Source organism: Solanum tuberosum, unplaced genomic scaffold (assembly GCF_000226075.1).
Source record: "Solanum tuberosum cultivar DM 1-3 516 R44 unplaced genomic scaffold, SolTub_3.0 scf00580, whole genome shotgun sequence".
Lineage (NCBI taxonomy): Eukaryota > Viridiplantae > Streptophyta > Magnoliopsida > Solanales > Solanaceae > Solanum > Solanum tuberosum.
In genome coordinates, this window is record NW_006239500.1 from 162,833 (window position 1) to 179,551 (window position 16,719).

At 33.7% G+C, this 16,719-nt stretch overlaps 2 protein-coding genes and 1 non-coding gene across 5 annotated transcripts; 1 reads left to right on the forward strand and 2 right to left on the reverse strand.

Annotated features, from left to right (window-relative positions):
• Positions 1 to 3,743: 3,743 nt before the first annotated feature.
• LOC102591215 (ras-related protein RABA5a-like) lies at positions 3,744 to 9,859 on the reverse strand. 3 transcript variants are annotated; one of them, XM_015304623.1, is made up of 4 exons: positions 9,597 to 9,859; positions 6,055 to 6,109; positions 5,338 to 5,967; positions 3,744 to 4,405 (listed from the first exon to the last, which is right to left on the reverse strand). In XM_015304623.1, exons 3-4 carry the CDS (start codon positions 5,675 to 5,677, stop codon positions 4,065 to 4,067), a joined length of 681 nt encoding a protein of 226 aa, XP_015160109.1. In that variant the 5' UTR covers positions 5,678 to 5,967; positions 6,055 to 6,109; positions 9,597 to 9,859; the 3' UTR covers positions 3,744 to 4,064. The 3 variants fall into 3 exon arrangements, with proteins under 3 accessions (XP_015160109.1, XP_006365850.1, XP_015160110.1); XM_006365788.2 differs by having other exon boundaries at positions 5,338 to 5,996; XM_015304624.1 differs by lacking the exon at positions 6,055 to 6,109 and having other exon boundaries at positions 5,338 to 5,996.
• A 1,046-nt stretch (positions 9,860 to 10,905) lies between these two features.
• Positions 10,906 to 10,986, forward strand: TRNAL-CAG (transfer RNA leucine (anticodon CAG)). Its single transcript has one exon. It is a non-coding gene; the product is annotated as a tRNA-Leu (tRNA).
• A 607-nt stretch (positions 10,987 to 11,593) lies between these two features.
• LOC102591771 (uncharacterized) lies at positions 11,594 to 16,515 on the reverse strand. Its single transcript, XM_006365789.2, has 7 exons — positions 16,316 to 16,515; positions 15,224 to 15,375; positions 14,367 to 14,476; positions 14,197 to 14,282; positions 13,067 to 13,168; positions 12,813 to 12,991; positions 11,594 to 11,943 (listed from the first exon to the last, which is right to left on the reverse strand). The coding sequence occupies exons 1-6, from the start codon at positions 16,423 to 16,425 to the stop codon at positions 12,856 to 12,858; spliced, it is 696 nt and encodes a 231-aa protein (XP_006365851.1). The 5' UTR covers positions 16,426 to 16,515; the 3' UTR covers positions 11,594 to 11,943; positions 12,813 to 12,855.
• Positions 16,516 to 16,719: the final 204 nt, after the last annotated feature.

Sequence of the window (16,719 nt, forward strand, 5' to 3'; positions counted from 1 at the left end):
GACATATACAAAGAGTGTTAATTGCCGCTAAAAATACATATTTAGCGGCAATTGAGCTATTGTCGTTAATTAATTGCCGCTAAAGATCATTTTTGATGTAGTGGTTTTTTTCTTTTTTCTTATTTGATGATAGCCAAATTAAAATTTCAATTTGAGGTTTGAAGCTTAACATCGATAATCCATCACTTTATTTTTTTAACTCTTCTTCCTTTTTTTGTGTGTGAAATTTGTTATTTTTTGTCTTAAATAATTAATCTATTGTGTAGAAAATAAATTTTCTTGTTAGTGTGTAAATTTTATAAAATAAATTTAAGGGCCTCTTAATATGATTTTGCCTTAGGCCACGAGATCTGTTGAGCCGCCCCTGTCTATATGAAGATGAAATCATGTAACGAAGGGGATTCTTGTCTATACAAATGGTATTTCGTGCTTGGAACGAGCATGAAGTAATGATACTTCTTTATCTTTTGAGTGTTTTGCTGGATCGGTTGAGAATGATTCTGATCTAGTTCATGGTCTCTATCATAATAGAAGGAACTCCGGTGGGATCTTCATAGATAAAAATAGATCGTGTTATAATCATGTGTTCCCACATCGGATGAATGGGGAGCTGTCGTGGGACTTATAAATTACTTGGGCTCTCCCACCTCAATAGTTAACTTTCGGGTGTGAGTTGGGCCCAAGGTTGTTGGTATGAGAGCCCAACCGTGACCAACGAGGTCATTGGCTCTCCATTCAGCCTATGTGTGACATTGCTTCTTTGGCCTGAACCGAGGTGATGATTGTAGCAAACAACATTAGTGTTCACTCGCGGATATTAACTAATATACACTGACAATGTAAAGATGTCATACACAGATTTAGTCACATAACTGTGTGAAGTTATGTTCTGTTTTCTGCTATTTAATAGCTTAAACTAATGATTTTAGTACCAAATGATTGTAATAGTCCATCTGTAGCAATAAAATGCTTAGATCATTTCACCAGTTTTAAAAGTTACGATGTTCGGGCTCTTCAAAAATATTGTTGCATGTGTGTCCAGATCTAACAAAAAGTGAAACATTTTTGGAGGTTCCGACATCAGTGCTTCAATGTTAAGGAGAAAGGGAGAAGTAATTTGTGATCTTTGTGATATATTATTTTCGTTGAGTACTCTTTTTGTTAATCGTTAAAAAACCTTTATATAGCTAGTAGGGGATCAAGGTATACAACGAGCAGAAGTCATGACCTGATAGTTCAAGGTCGATATATTGTTGGTCAACGATTAATGTAGCCATTATTTTTCTTGAATTTCAGAAAGTGAATCCTTCTTTTAATTTTGGATCTTGGCCTTAACCAAGGCAACATTTATGAAAACAAAAACATCTTTAATTTAATTTAAACAAAATAATTATCAATGCAAAATGTACATAAAATACACAATTTACAAGGATACACATACAAAAAAAAAAACACCTAAAAAAGAAAAAAACAACAACAAAATTAAGAAAAGAAATTATTTATATATTGGAAAAAAAATTCTACCTTTTACAAAAATGATACATCAAAAATATATTCAAGAATCTTTGATTATCTCCCCTCTTGTATGTCTTCAATCGCGATTCAATCCCCTTGTACGTTTTACATAAAAAAAAAATGTTCCAAAAATATTTGATTATTTCCTCTCTCGTATATTTTTACGATCACGATTTGGCGCCCTTATACAAGGTTGTTGTTGTGCTTTTTACAAGCTTTTCTGCATTCTTTTTGGCAATCAGTCAATGTGAAAACTCTAATTTGCAAGCATTCATAATAACATTGTGTTAGAGAATAATTCATATTATTGCTCTTTTCAAGTGCTACATTTGTAACTTTTTTTGTTGCATTTGTAGCCACCAACAGGCAAAAGATCAATATCAAAGTAATCATTTTACTGCTGGCCATATTTGTAATAAACAACAAATTAGAGAAAATAATATATTTTTTGTGAGAATAATTAAAAAAAATATATATATGTATTGTGTTTTGATTGAAAAGAGAAGAAGGAAAAAGAAAGATTTTAGTTTCTTCTTTCTTTTCCCTTCTTTCTCTTTGAAAGATTCTTGTTTGTGTTTTTTATATTAAAAAGAGAAAATGAAGGGATTTGTTTATATAGAATTTTTTTTTGAAAATAAAAAGAATGTGTAAATTAGAAGGCCAAAGAAATGAATGGTATATTTGTTACAAATTTCTATGGTTAAGAAGGAATGTGATGGAGAAAATACATTATTTGGCTCACATGAAATTTTGGAATGCCAATAATAAATAGTGTATTATATATAATTAATTTCTTGAATTTTGGGTTATAGTTGTTGGGGAGTTGTAACCTACTACAAACAAGGGTCATACATTTTTCATCTAAATACATTAGAAAATAATATCTCCAATCATTCATTTGAGAATTGGAGAGCATATTTTTCGATAACAGTGATATTCGGACCACTTATGTGTACTATTTTGATTAAGGAAGAGGGGATGTTGAAGATAGGGTTAGTAACTAGAATGAAGTCGTAATAAAGTAGTTGTACCGCAAGGTGCGACCTAACGGCCAACTAAGCTGCGTAGGAAAGGCCCAAAGTTAATTCCAAAGAGAGAATAATGAAGTTTCATAGGGTCTTTTTGTCTAGATGCAAGTAGTCCGCATCTTCACAGACATATCTATTTCATCGAGTCTCTCTTCAAGACCATACATTACGGTTTTTGTGCGGGTAAGAACTTACCAGATAATGAATTTTGCTATATTAGGACAATTATAGTTACGACACTGATCCATGCATGACGATATAAATAAAATAAAAAATAGGACTTGGTAATTGAAATACAAGTTTCTAAAGTTTTTTTTAAGTTTTCACTCGCAAAACTTCAACTTTATTTATATGTCCAAATAAAGAGAAAATGATCAAAATGGTCCTTAATGTATGGCTTTGATTCCATTTGGTCCTTAATGTATGGACTTGATGAAAATGGTCCTTTATGTATCATAAATTGTGATCAATTTGGTCCTTAACCCTAAAATTAATATTTTATTTTATTTTGCCGTCAAAATACACGGAATATGTAAAAGATGCACTCGTTCAAGACTTTCCTTCCCCTGTTTCCAAAAATTCCAAAATGACACATCAATTTTTTTTTAACCAAAAGGGCAAAATCGCTTCTGACGGAGCGATTTTCTTCTGACAAAATTGACGCTGTTACTCCTTTAAAAAACATAAAAATCGCTGCCGGTCCAAAAAAAAAATTTCTTTTTTCTTTAAAATCGCTGTTGTGAATTTTTTTTTTTAACAACGCTGCCCCAGTAGCATTTAAAAAATAGAAATAGCTGCTATAGCAGCCATTTTCTTAAAAAAGTTCAAATTTTTTTTTATTAAAAATTCCCGAGGCGAGGACTGCTTAAAAATAATGGGAAATCGCTCCACGTGTAGCGATTTTTAGTTAATTTTTTTTTTAAAGAATTGCTGCCATTAAAAATTTTTAGGGGTTAAGGACCAAAATTGATCACAATTTATGATACATACAGGACCATTTCCATTAACTCCATACATTAAGGACCAAATGGAATCAAAGCCCATACATTAAGGACCATTTTGATCATTTTCTCAAAATAAAACTTAAACTTCTAAATATCCTTTTTCATCAACAAATAATACTTCTTTTTATTCAAATTTCAATCAAATAATATTGAAACGCCTAATAAGACAAATCAAAGAAAGAAACAAAGGGCAGAATGAAGCACAGACAACAAATTGAATTATACAAAACTAGAAACTCCAAAAACAGTAAAAAAAAAATGTTCTTCTCCCCTTGAGATCATTTACATTTTCTAAAGAGAAAGTTTGTCCTATAAACTTCTTCTTCAACCAACAAGAAACTGAATTACATCATGGGAGAAGTGATATTGACATGTCTTAGGACTAAAAATAGGAATTGTTTACTTTCTTTTTTTTGACCTCTCACTCGGTGTCCAGTACCTGTATTGAGGCCCGAGTAAATCTGAATTCACGCCAAGAAGTCCCACATTGAAGATGACTCCATATAGATTATATTACTTATGATGAACAACATCCACCTTTCTTTGTTTCTGCAACTGTTTCTTGATTTCCATCATCAGCCTGCAAAACCACAGACTTACCATTTGCTAGTCGGCCCGAGTCCTTTTTCTGGAGCTCTTGAGATTGAATAACTTTCCTGCTCAGAATATTATAGATCTCCCTAACAACTGTCTGGAAAGCAGAAGTTACATTCGATGAATCCAAAGCTGAAGTTTCGATGAAAAATAGACCTTTCGCCTCAGCCAACGCTTTGCCTTCAGCTGTTGTAACTTCCCTGGCGTCTTTGAGATCAGACTTGTTGCCAACGAGTATTATAACCACATTCATGTCCGAATGAGCTGTTAACAGAGTAAAGATACAAGTCAAAAATGATGCTATCAGTTATGTAAAGATCCTGAAAATTGAAGCTGTCATGTATGTTGCTTTTTTTTATGAGCAATTTTAGGGACAAGTACATCAAGGATACATGCTAGGTTGCTCAGATTCTTTAAAATGTCGATGTGTGCATGTCAAATCCTCCAAATCCATGCGGGTGCAACAACAATTTCATAGAGTCCGAGCAACATAAAACAACGGTGCCTTCCAAACAATCTAACCAGCCTAGAGAATCATACGGGAGCACAATGCATAATCCAACAGATGAACTTAATGTACCGTTGGCAAAAAAGATTTTTGCGTTAATGACATGGAATAATCTCTGCCGATACAAAATTCTCAACTACAACAACAACAACATACCCAGTGTAATCCCACAAGTGGCGTGTGGGGAGGATAGAGTGTACGCAGACCTTACCACTACCTTGGGAGGTAGAGAGGTTGTTTCCGCTAGACCCTTAGCTCAATGAAAAGCATATCAAAGCAGATCGAAAAAGAAATAACTGAAGTGAAGGGATCATGGCAAAATACTATAGAAAGCATGATAAAACATTTTGAAAAAAGAAATAGTAAGTACACCAAAAGTGCGATAATCGAAGTACAAGAGACAATAGATTAGTGACAAAAATTGACGGACAAGAAGTTACATGAGAAATAGTATGACTACTAGTAGGGGTGGGTAAGCGAGAAAATGCTCTACTGTAACCTACTAACCTTCTACCCTAAGTCTCAACTATTGAGCTATATTGAAACAAAATCCAGTGCAGACCTTCCTCAAGTACCTTAAACGTGGAGCATGAAATTTAGGCAATTTCAAACTAAAATGATAAAACAAACATCTAGTCAAACAAATATAAACTAAAACAATAAAATAAATCAATAGCATGCTGCTTACTCTGAAGCTCGTTAAGCCATCGACCAATGTTATCGAAAGTCAGGCGCCTACTAATATCATAAACCAGAAGAGCTCCAACTGCACCTCTGTAATATGCAGAAGTAACTGCTCTAAATCGTTCTTGACCAGCCGTATCCCATATCTGCGCTTTAACCTCCTTTCCATTTATGTTTATCTTTTGAGTCTGAAATTCTACTCCAATTGTCGATTTTGAGTTTGGATAGAATTCATCTCTAGCAAATCTAGCAAGCAAATTCGATTTACCAACTGCAGAATCACCAATCAATACAATCTTGAAAAGGTAGTCCTCTTTTTTTTCTTCCTCGGAATTGTGTGCCATCTTCTTCACCACATAAAATGGGAAGCTAGAACATCGTAACTACTTATTTATGCCGCGAAATAAAGAAAAGTAAAGAATGAGCAGGTATAGGCCCTCGGAAAAAAACTTCAAAGGCAGGGGTCGACTACAGAAGGAAATAGCTAAAGTAAAGAAGAAAGAAGTTTCAGCGGTAAAAGTTCTATCAGGAGATGAGGAGTGGTGGAAAAATATTCAAAGTGGACTTGCAAAGCACCATGAGCTAAAACTTCCCTCCAGTCACTGTAGTTACTTCTTCGAGTTCAAATTCAGTCCTAAAAGGAAAGTGATGACTTTCAAATATCTGCACAAAAGCAAAGCATCAGAATCTTAAAATTTCAGCAAAGAATAAAGTGTCCCACCTTGTGCTAAGCTCCCACTCCCTTGCTTCTTGCCACCAAGTATTAAGCTCAAAACCTGAAAGCAATATGATGGAAATCAGTGGAACGTGGAAAATTAAGTTTTAGATTCTAAAATGACGTCGTCAACTAGCATGGGATTGAGGTGTAGTAGTAATTGTTGCTGTTGTAGTATTGTAAGATTACATACGGGTTGATTTCTTAGATGGTCACTCAACTAATAGTTATAATCTGAGAAAGTCACCTTTCTTGTTGATTCCAATTTTCTTCAACAAACAAAGTGACTTTCAGAGATAACAACTATTAGTTGAGTAACCATTTGAACAATCAACTTGATGAAATACTTAAGAACAATCTTTTGGACCTAAAGAAGTTTCCAAAACTCACTTAATTCGCTATAGGTTTTACCTGATTATACCATGTTACGTTACAAACTATTGCTCAATAAAGTCTGCGAGATGACAAACAATCACCAACACACTTTGCATGTGCTTTTTTGGTGAGTAGGGAGAGATTGGTCACCTTCTCTGAAAATAAGTAAAAAATATCGGTAGTTGGGAAGGATGCTACGACCATAGAACTGTTGGTGCAGTAAAATTTCAATAACTATCCGAAGACTATTAAATTTCATACATTAATGACTAGAAGTTTATACATGAGCTGTAATTGATTGAAGAATCTTGAAGTTCAGCATTGTACAGTTTACTACATTTCGTCCTCTTTCCCATATAACTGAAAATATTAGAGATTTAAATTGCAGTATTGTAAGGTTTTTGTCAAAATAAAAGGTTGCTCGTGTGTTTTTGATCATCTGCAAATCAGCCATAGCTGACGACTGATACAAAATTGGCACTTGTACTTCTGGAAACATACAACAACAACAACATACCCAAAGTAGTCCCACAAGTGAAGTCTGGGGAGGGTAGTGTGTACTATATACGCAGCCTTACCCCTACGTTGTGAAGGTAGAAAGGCTGTTCCTGATGGACCCTCGAACTGAGTAACGGATTTATAAAAACCAATATGAAAAGGTGCCCACCACTTCTAAAAAAGAGCTCTATGAAAATTAGAATGCCCACCACTTCTAGTTCCTCTTGAACACTCCATTTTAAGCTAAAGCCACCTCGACTATCAGAAGTTCTATCTCCTACAAACTGCATTATTTGAGATCGATGGTGTCTGGTCAACATACGTACACCTTGACTATGATTTAATAATTTACAAGGTTCCTGCTACCTTCCACCAACACATGTAACGAGTAACTCAGTCGACTTAGTCATAGGCAGATAAGAAAATTCACCTAGTTAGCATTGAAGCCTTATTTCCTAATGTCGCCACTCCAACATCTTCAACTGCCGGGGCAATCCCTTTGGGGGTACTACTTCAGTATGAATGTTTCATAAGGGCAAACGGAGCATAATGTCTATATCACAGTTGCCCTAGGTTACAAGTACATGCATCTTTCTATGAAACTTCATCAAATCAATTGACTACACCTCAATCCCCAAACACTGGAATGCTATATAGATCTTTCTCTTTTCATCAGTCATCAAAGATTTCGTAAATGCTTGCTCTAAGCCAGTGTGATAACACATAATTATAGATTGTTGAGATCTCATATTGTATCCAAAATTGCATCAACACCGCGTACAATAATCAGGTTGGCCATATAAATCTTGTATACCATTCGTTCTGTTTAGGTCTATTTCATTCCAATGCTATATCCTTTATGGAATATCAAGGGTTCTATAAATCTCTACTTACCTGTAGAAGGGATAGTTTAATCCCAATTATTTTGTGTCGTTTATATAAATCATTTGTTACATGACTCTCCGTAATTAGCTAACTTCGTTCTTCCTATAACAAAGACTTAATATCATACCAATAAACAGAAAGTGCAACCTTCAGCAAGTAGTAGTAGTACTCCCTAAATATGGCTAACAACAACAACATACTAGTGTAATTCCCACAAGTGAGGTCTGGGAGGTTAGGATGTACACAGTACTTACCCCTACCTTTTATGTGGTAGAGAAGTTGTTTCCAATAGACCCTCAACTCAAAACAAATGTAATCAAAGCATGATAGAAAGAAAAAAAAACGACAATATAATAGCAAGATAAATGGAACAAATGAAAGAACAGGTAATAGTGAAAATTAGTAGAATAAGATACTACACATATACAAACTAATACTACAAGGCAAAATGGCTAACAAATAGTTTTTTTTTTTAACCTTCATCATGTAGTACTACTACATAATAAGGCTAGTAGATCCCTTATCAGGAATTGGAAAAAAAAACATGTCTAACTAATCTCTCCAAATTTATTCGAATATTGTTGCTCGGACTCTTAAAAAAACCCGATAAGTGTGTGCCACATCCTCCAAAAGTTATGCACTTTGGAGGATCCGATACGGGTACGATAATATTTTTGAAGAGTCAAAGCAACATATTCCTTATCAAAAAAAAAAAAAAAAAAAAAAAAAGGAAAAAAAACACCCTCGCCCTGTCTGTTCAACCATGAACAGGAAAAGAGGCCCATCCACATGTAAATGACTTTAACAATTAAAAGGAAATTGACCTTTAAGATAGAAGAACAGTATCCTACATGTTTTCCTATATGGGACCCTTGTAGTAAATAATTTCAACAATAAGCTACACTGCATAAGTTGTCTCATCATGTCTAATAAAGAGAACTTTCAAAATATTTTGTATGACTCAAACAAGACAGACAATAATTACTAAGTCTGACATAACTACTTCTAGTGCAACATCTTTTACTCCCTCCATTTCAAAGAATTTAAGAAAGCAAAGAAATTTTTGAATCTTGTTACGAGTACCAAAATGTGTTTTAATCTTGTGGTCTTAAACATATCAGCTGAAAAGTAAGAATTAAGAAGTTGTCAAAAAAGGAAAGAGACATTTTTTTCAGAAAGACTAAGAAGAAAAGTAAGACAAACAAATTAAAACGGAGGAAGTAACAATAACAACAACAACATCATACGGGTGGAGTTTGAGGAGGATAGAGTATACACAGACCTTACCCTACCTTAGGAGGTAGAGAGGTTGTCTCCGATAGACCCTCAGCTCAAGGACAAGCATATCAAAGCAGTTCGAGAAAAGAAATAACAAAAGTGAAGAAGCCAAGACAAAATAAAGAAAGCATTCTGAAAAAAATAAATAACTAAAACATAATATTACTATAACCAAAGTACAAAAAACAACCTATAGTAACATAAATCGAAACGGAGAGAGTAACACTTAAAAATCATATAATTTTGGCATTTACCAATTTAAGATAAAAATAGACACATAATACTAAATACAATTAGCAACCACCACCCTTTTTTAGGATATTCCTAAATCAACCCATATTTCCATTTCAGGATGAAACAAAGAAAAACTGGTACAAAGCTGGAAAAAAATCCAATCTTTATCAGTTTCAAGCTCAAAAAAATGCATATTTAACTAAACAATGATAATTAGAAACTAATAAACAAGAGAATTGGGTAATAAAGATTCAATCTTTTTGACAAAAGGCACATACCCAATTCTTTATAATGATCAAAATGCTACATTCCTTTATCAATCTATAAAGTGGTGTGATCAATTCAAGAACACCAGATCAATGAATCAAACAGCTCTTAAAAATGGGGTGATTTGAAAATTTTGGTAGAAAAAAATATAGGAATCAAATGATTATGTTTTTGGGTTTTGGAGAGATTAAGGAAAATTTCAAGATTCAGGGGAAGATGGGAGAAGGAGAGAGAGACCAGATTTACAGCATTTTTTACACTATACAATGATGAACAGATGGCAGCAATAAATGGGCTTTATTCAGCTAATGGATATATATTTGTGGCCCAATCCAATCCAAAATATATTACTCCCTCGGTCTTAATTTACGTGACATCGTTTGATCGAATATGAAATTTAAAAAAAAAAAAAAGACTTGGTTAGGTTTAATAATTTGGTCTTATTGTTATTGAAGTTAGTTAAGTGTTCGTTTTTAGTTGATTGTTCTTCACAATAAAGTGTTATTGTCATTAGATTGTTGTCAAAATAATGTTTTTTTTGGAATGGACTAAAAAAAAATGTGTCACACAAGTTGGGAGTTGGGACAGAGGGAATAGAAATTTTTAGGTAAATATAGAGCCTTAGTTTGTTGTGTCATGTAACAGAATTTCGTAAGTAGTGTTATTTTACATTCGGATTTACAAAAAAAAAATAGCGAGATTTTGCTTAGTTACGAAATGTTGAAGCATTTTTTGTTTTAAAACATAGCATAATAAATTATATTTGTGCGCATAAATATAGTGAAATACATTATAATAAGTATCCTCACGGATATAAATCTATGTATCGAAATACACTACATCTGCATGCATAACAATAGTAATATATATATATATATATATATATATATATTATCTCTATCTAAGTCCATTCGTGCGAATAATAAATGTATCCATATATATCTACAATAAAGACAAAAACTAGAGACCATTTATTTGAAGGCAAAAATTAAAGACTAACATAGTTTTGACCATTCACATGCCGAAAACCAATTAGCCAATGAGCTAGCCAAATTTTTGTTTTATTTCTTGTTGATTGGAGTACTACCTTCTTTTTCTATTTAATCGTTTGGTGTTCGAAATTTACTTAACCAGCTAATTAAGATACGATTCATGTAGGGCTCATCGAAAGTGCTCTCCTAAATATAATTGTTATATTAAAAGTAATAATGCACAAATGTCGCATCAAGGAAATTCAAGCATCAATATTTGAATTGCTAAAAAGAAATGGAAGAAAAAATGTGATATATATAATTGTTTTTTGAATTATTTAAATAAAATGTCAAGATGGCCGAGTTGGTCTAAGGCGCCAGTTTCAGGTACTGGTCCGAAAGGGCATGGGTTCAAATCCCATTCTTGACAATTTATTTTTTGATTTTTCTTTTGTTGTTTCAAGAAAATCAAGTTCCTTCTCTTCTTTCTTTTTTTCAAGTCACGATCAGAATGATGACATTCTATTTCTTTTAAATTAACATTGCACTTTAGAAACTAAAGTATGTAATATAACACAACCGTTACAACAATGCATGTCTTAATATTTAAACCACAAATACACTTAAATGAAGAACATAGCCAAATTATGAATCACGTGAATGTAGCTTTTGAACGTAGGTCGCTCTAAAGTCATTAGGTCGAAGGTACATTTGTCTGAGTAGGTTGCTCCAAAGTCATTAGTACATCTATCTGGGTGTCACACATCACGTCGCAAGTAATATTCAATTAATGATGATGATAATGTCCAAACCAACTTGTACACACCTCGATTATTCAGTTATGTTGCTGGCTAACTATTAGTTTGTGTTATGCGCGATGCCGTTGTGTGACCATGTTGAACGAGGAGCTTTAGCGCAATGGTAATAGTTGTGGTAGGTTGTGACCACGGGTTCAAGCTATGGAAACAATCCGACTCTCTTCGGAAAGCCAAGCATCTGTACTGCCCTTACATTTAGACTGATTGGTATGTAACATATTGTGCACCACACAGAAAGCAGATCTGGTTTTACTTTGCCAATTCTGAGAAAAAATACAGCAATTTATATTGGCACTAGTGTCATTGAAACTAAGACAGTATTTAGTTGAGCAAAAATGAGATTACATTGATAAAGGATTATGCAAATTAAAGTTTCATCTACCTCCTACTATATTATCATGAGCAGTAACAACAGCAAAAACCAGTAAAACATTGGCTATCTTTACCGGTCCCTTCTTCACAAATCACCTCGCGTACAAGTTGTTGAACCAATTCTCTATAGTTTTGACATCCACCTTCGGGTCCAAATTTAATGCATGTAAAGTAGCCTTAGCATGAGAGTTGAGGCACTACAAAAATTTCCATGTATGTAGTGGTTAAGGACATGTATAACAAAAGAAAGGGGAGGGGGTGAAGGGCAATATGTCATATCAAAGCATCAAATACAAATTGGAAAACTATGGGAGGAAGTTGATTTGAGATGGGAAAAATTATAAAAACACCCGTCACACCTAAACTAGACCTGGATTCTTTGAAGAAGAAAAAAATGATCCCCGGATTATCTGTTACTCACTACTATACTTTGCTATCTTGAAACGAAATGCTATATGTGGCGAAGAGAGTGCATTACACTCTCAAAGAGTGAGAAGCCAAGAAACATATCATAAACTTTTTTAACATCTTTTATTAAATTATTTTTCTGTCTTAGCAGTCCAGCACGATGCAACAACCACCTTTGCTCAATGACAAGACCTTTCTCCTCCACCATCACCTAAACCATCAAATCTCTCACCACCACCATCAGAAAACAAACGGCACGAAAGAGCATCAACTTATGTTCGTTTTCTAGTAACTACATCCTCGAGCTTTCATATTTATCTAGTAAATCATCCAAAACACATAAGGGACCAAGGAAAATGAGTTTAACCTCATTTCCCATTATTGGATTTTGACTTCCAAGTCCCAAATTGTTGTTGCTCCATACACCAAAATGAATCATCCTCTTTCCTTGGTTGGATGTAGCTATTTATTTCCTTAACCTCTTTGTAATGCAGGAGGTATCATCTTAATTATCCAAAGTTAAAATAAATTGGAAAACTACAAGTGGAAATTTATTTGAGATCCAAGGAATGAATGGAAGATCAAAATAAGAAATGTAATGAGCAGACAACTAAGACATGAAAACAAAAACAAAAACAGAAGAACAGGAAATGAATACCTTGCCAAAAAATTGTTGTGATGTATGCATACAATTAGCATATTCAGCTGTCTCTGCTTTTAGATTTTTTCAATTTCTTAATATGATTATCAGATTTCAGCTTTTCCCTGTAGGGTACTAAGTTATCAGGCTCAAGCAATTCAGCAGCCCTTTTGTTGCCTATCCTCTTTTCTGTAATGCTGCAATATCAGAAAAATGCATGAGGCGGAGTGATGGAATGAAATAAGTGAATAGAAACTTCACAGTTAGCAAACCTGTAAGCTTGAGACTCTTCTGCCTTTGTTTCCAACCATTGAATATTTCCTGTGTTATCTGGAATTAATGACCCACATATATGTAGTATCTCTTCATCAAAACTACAAATAAAAAGCACGACATCAAGTCTAATTCATCCTTTAAAGTAACCAAAAAAATAAAATGCAGAGCTGAAAGGAGAAGCAAAAGAGAATTAAGATTCAGTAGTAGAAACATTGGAAGGATTACTATCTAAACACCGCAATAATTAAGGAGCATGCAAATTCAGGAAATCATTCATGCAGACAACCCAACAAATTAGGGCTACTATAGCCCATTGAAAATCTATATTTATCTATCTACTTATATATAAATAAAATTCTGGTCATAAGAGAGGTACTTGGCACTCTCAATGACTGGACTACATATTTTTATTTTTTACTTAATTGTTGGTCTTTTTTCTATTTTTTCATTTATGTGATACTAAAAAAACAAAATGTCACCTCCTAAATTACACCTCTTTTAGCTATTACAATAGTTCAAAGTTAATAGTTATATGACTCTCCCTTGATTCATTGTCATATTTATGCACCATATTCTTAAATCTCACGATCTCTTTCTCTACAACACAACAACAACAACAACAACAACAATGCCTAGTGTGTAATCCCACACGTGCGGTCTGGGAGGGTAGAGTGTACGTAGACCTACCCCAACCTTGGGCGGTAGAGAGGTTGTTTCTGAAATCTGATAGATCCTCAGCTCGAGGAAAAGCAATTCAAAGCAGTTTGAAAAGAAAATGATGGAAGTGAAGAAGTCATGGAAAAAGACTATAGAAAGTATGACAAAGCAGTCTGAAAAAAGTAGTAGTAACTACAACAAAATAATATGATAATCAAAGTACAAGGATTCAAGAACACTATTGACCAAGACTATGCCACACTAAGACAAGCTTCTCTCAAATTCAAGATGCTGCCTTGAAAGCAGACTCGTATACCTATATAACTTGTCACTGGACCAAAATAACTGCATATATGCTTCTTTTCTTTTTTTATTTTATATTACTTTTGTTATGTATCAATCCCTATTTAGAGGAACGCAGGAAAAGAATTTCCAGAGCTCAAAAAAGAAATATGACCGAAGATCTTACTTCTTGACTGAGAACCGTAGAGTAGTTCCCACTTTGATCCTGTGTTTCTTGTTAGATCTGCTGACAAAAACTTCTTTCCCGTGTTTCTACAAAAAGAGAAACATATCCAAAGACAAATCAGTATCAAATCTATATCTCAACTCAAGGTCTCATTAGTTCAAAGTGCTTACAATTTTATACTTGAAATCTTCTCGAATGTCCTCATCTGCTATGACAGCAGAAGAAAAACCAAGAACTACTATGTGAATAGACTGCTCGCCTACTTTAACGACCTCACCTTCTGAAAAGATCAATATCAAAAGTAGGATTAAAGAAACAAAGTCAATCCAAATGAATTTACCATATTATACCTATGACATACACTCTTAAGCATTAAGGGGTCGTTTGGTAGAGTATAGAAAAATAATGCTAAATACAGTGTATTAGTAATGTGTGCATTAGTTATACATAGATTATTTCTTATGCATTGTTTGGTTTAGTATATTAAAAATAGCATGCATGGTATAAAAATATTTATTTACAAAAATGTCCTTCACAATTATGGTGAAAAAGATGTAAATTAAAAATAGCATGCATTATATAAAAATATTTATTTACAAAAAATCCCTTTGTAGTACTAATACCTAGAAATCCATGGTATTAGTAAAAACACTCCTCAATACACAACAGGGTGTATAACTAATGCTACATAGCATGAAAAAGTGTACCAAACAAGGTACTGCTAATACACAGCTAATGCATGCATTATTTTTGCTAATACACTCTACCAAACTCTCCCTTAAATATTTATATCTCTAGGGTGGGGAGTTGAACTTTGAGTTTCTGAAAAAGGGAGAACAATGAGGTTGTGAAATTAAGAAAATTTGCATTACTTTAGCATTTTACTCCAACTTCACTACCAGAACAAAAAGCCTATGAAGGTAACTGAGCTAGAGTACAATTTTACAAACAATTTTTCTTAAAAAAAAATTAATGTGTTTGAATCCCACATGATATTACGCAAAAAAGAACTAAGTTGCAGGACTACCTAATAGCATTTCTGGCTTTGGATTAAAAAGTAGCAACTTTGCTTCAAGTCTCACACCAAAATAAGGGTGAATTCCTGGAAGAATTCTAGCCAAATTGCTACTGAACTTGGGTTCATAAGTCAATACCACACCATCTAAAGCTTCATTAAACCTGTAAAGAGAAAGGAGCCTTATGAACAAAAGTACCTAAGAAACAAGTGGAGCAGAAGGCCAAATACACTCAAACACCAAATTCCTTAGTGATAATGGGGGAGGGAAGAGAAGAAAGAAAACATTAACCCATGAAAAGTAGGAGCTTTAAATAGCAGGATTGTCAGCCCAAAATAAAACAGGCAGTAAAAGAAGCCACCATCAGATAATAAACCCAATAATCTGTTCAACTGATTGAACAAGCTGATAAGTAAAATTGCTTGCACAATCCATTTACATTCAACATCAAAAATAACAATAATGATCAGCCACACATCAATCCCTAACTACTTGCAAAGATGAAATCCAACCTTTCTAATTCAAAAAAAAAGAGGGGCGAAGCGCCCATTTGAAGTGGCGAAGGCCTATGCTACAGTAAGCAGAAAAGTAGGGTAATCCAACCTCCCTCTCGCCTTTTTTATCAGACACCCACCATGCTGATATACGGCATGATGCATAGACAAAGCCAATGTTTAGAGGACTCATCATATTATGACTATATTTATTTATGCACTCAGTCAACCTACCACAACTCTCCTCTTTTATGCTAGCTCAAAGCCAGCTATACAAAGCTCACATATGGGAAGTTCTAGACAAACCTTCTTCAAACCTATGTTGCAGTAACATTTTTGGAGAGACCGAGCAATATAATTAACTAAAAATGGATTAATAAACACTCTATTGAAACAAAACATGCGTTATAAACTAATTAACATCTCCACACTAAAAAATGTAACATTCACCAAAATTTCTCATATCAAAACCAAAAAAATCACTTTTTTTGTTAAATTCGTTTGTAGATAGATTTCACTGAGAAAAACACAAAACTCAAAGTCTGCAACTTCAAATTGAACCGTACTTCAATTTTCTAACACTAAATAGGAAGGATGATGAGGAATTACTTGAAAAGAAGAGAGCTGAGTTCGCGATAAACACCGGTTTCGACGTTTTTGGCGTTTGATGGATGTAAATTCACAACCAAATTCGCCCTACACTCTTTCAGTGCCTCCATTGATGCCCAATTTTGTTAGGGTTTATGCTAAACCCTAAAATCTTAGAAGAGAAGATGTAGAAGAAATAAAATGAGTAATTGGTTATTTGCACTTTTGACTATTTTGTGTTGGTGTTTAATTTTTGCCTATTATGCTAAATAATTTGTTTTTTAGTATTATAATATTTTACAAATTTTATTCAGACATGTTTTTGATTTCTCAATAACTTATGCTTTGCTAAATATAAGTTGGGAAAATATTAGATATACCACTCAACTTTGTCATTTAATATTGATATATTCTCGTTATAAAAG

What these genes read in the sequence shown, in the direction of transcription:
- LOC102591215 (XM_015304624.1), bottom strand. Translation starts at nt 5,677, where the DNA reads ATGGCACACAATTCCGAGGAAGAAAAAAAAGAGGACTACCTTTTCAAG. An exon ending in ATGGCTTAACGAGCTTCAGA is followed by an intron (nt 4,406 to 5,337) that starts GTAAGCAGCATG and finishes CTCTGTTAACAG; the next exon opens with CTCATTCGGACATGAATGTG.
- LOC102591771 (XM_006365789.2), bottom strand. Translation starts at nt 16,425, where the DNA reads ATGGAGGCACTGAAAGAGTGTAGGGCGAATTTGGTTGTGAATTTACAT. An exon ending in AAAGCCAGAAATGCTATTAG is followed by an intron (nt 14,477 to 15,223) that starts GTAGTCCTGCAA and finishes TGATCTTTTCAG; the next exon opens with AAGGTGAGGTCGTTAAAGTA. An exon ending in GAAGAGTCTCAAGCTTACAG is followed by an intron (nt 12,992 to 13,066) that starts GTTTGCTAACTG and finishes CTGATATTGCAG; the next exon opens with CATTACAGAAAAGAGGATAG.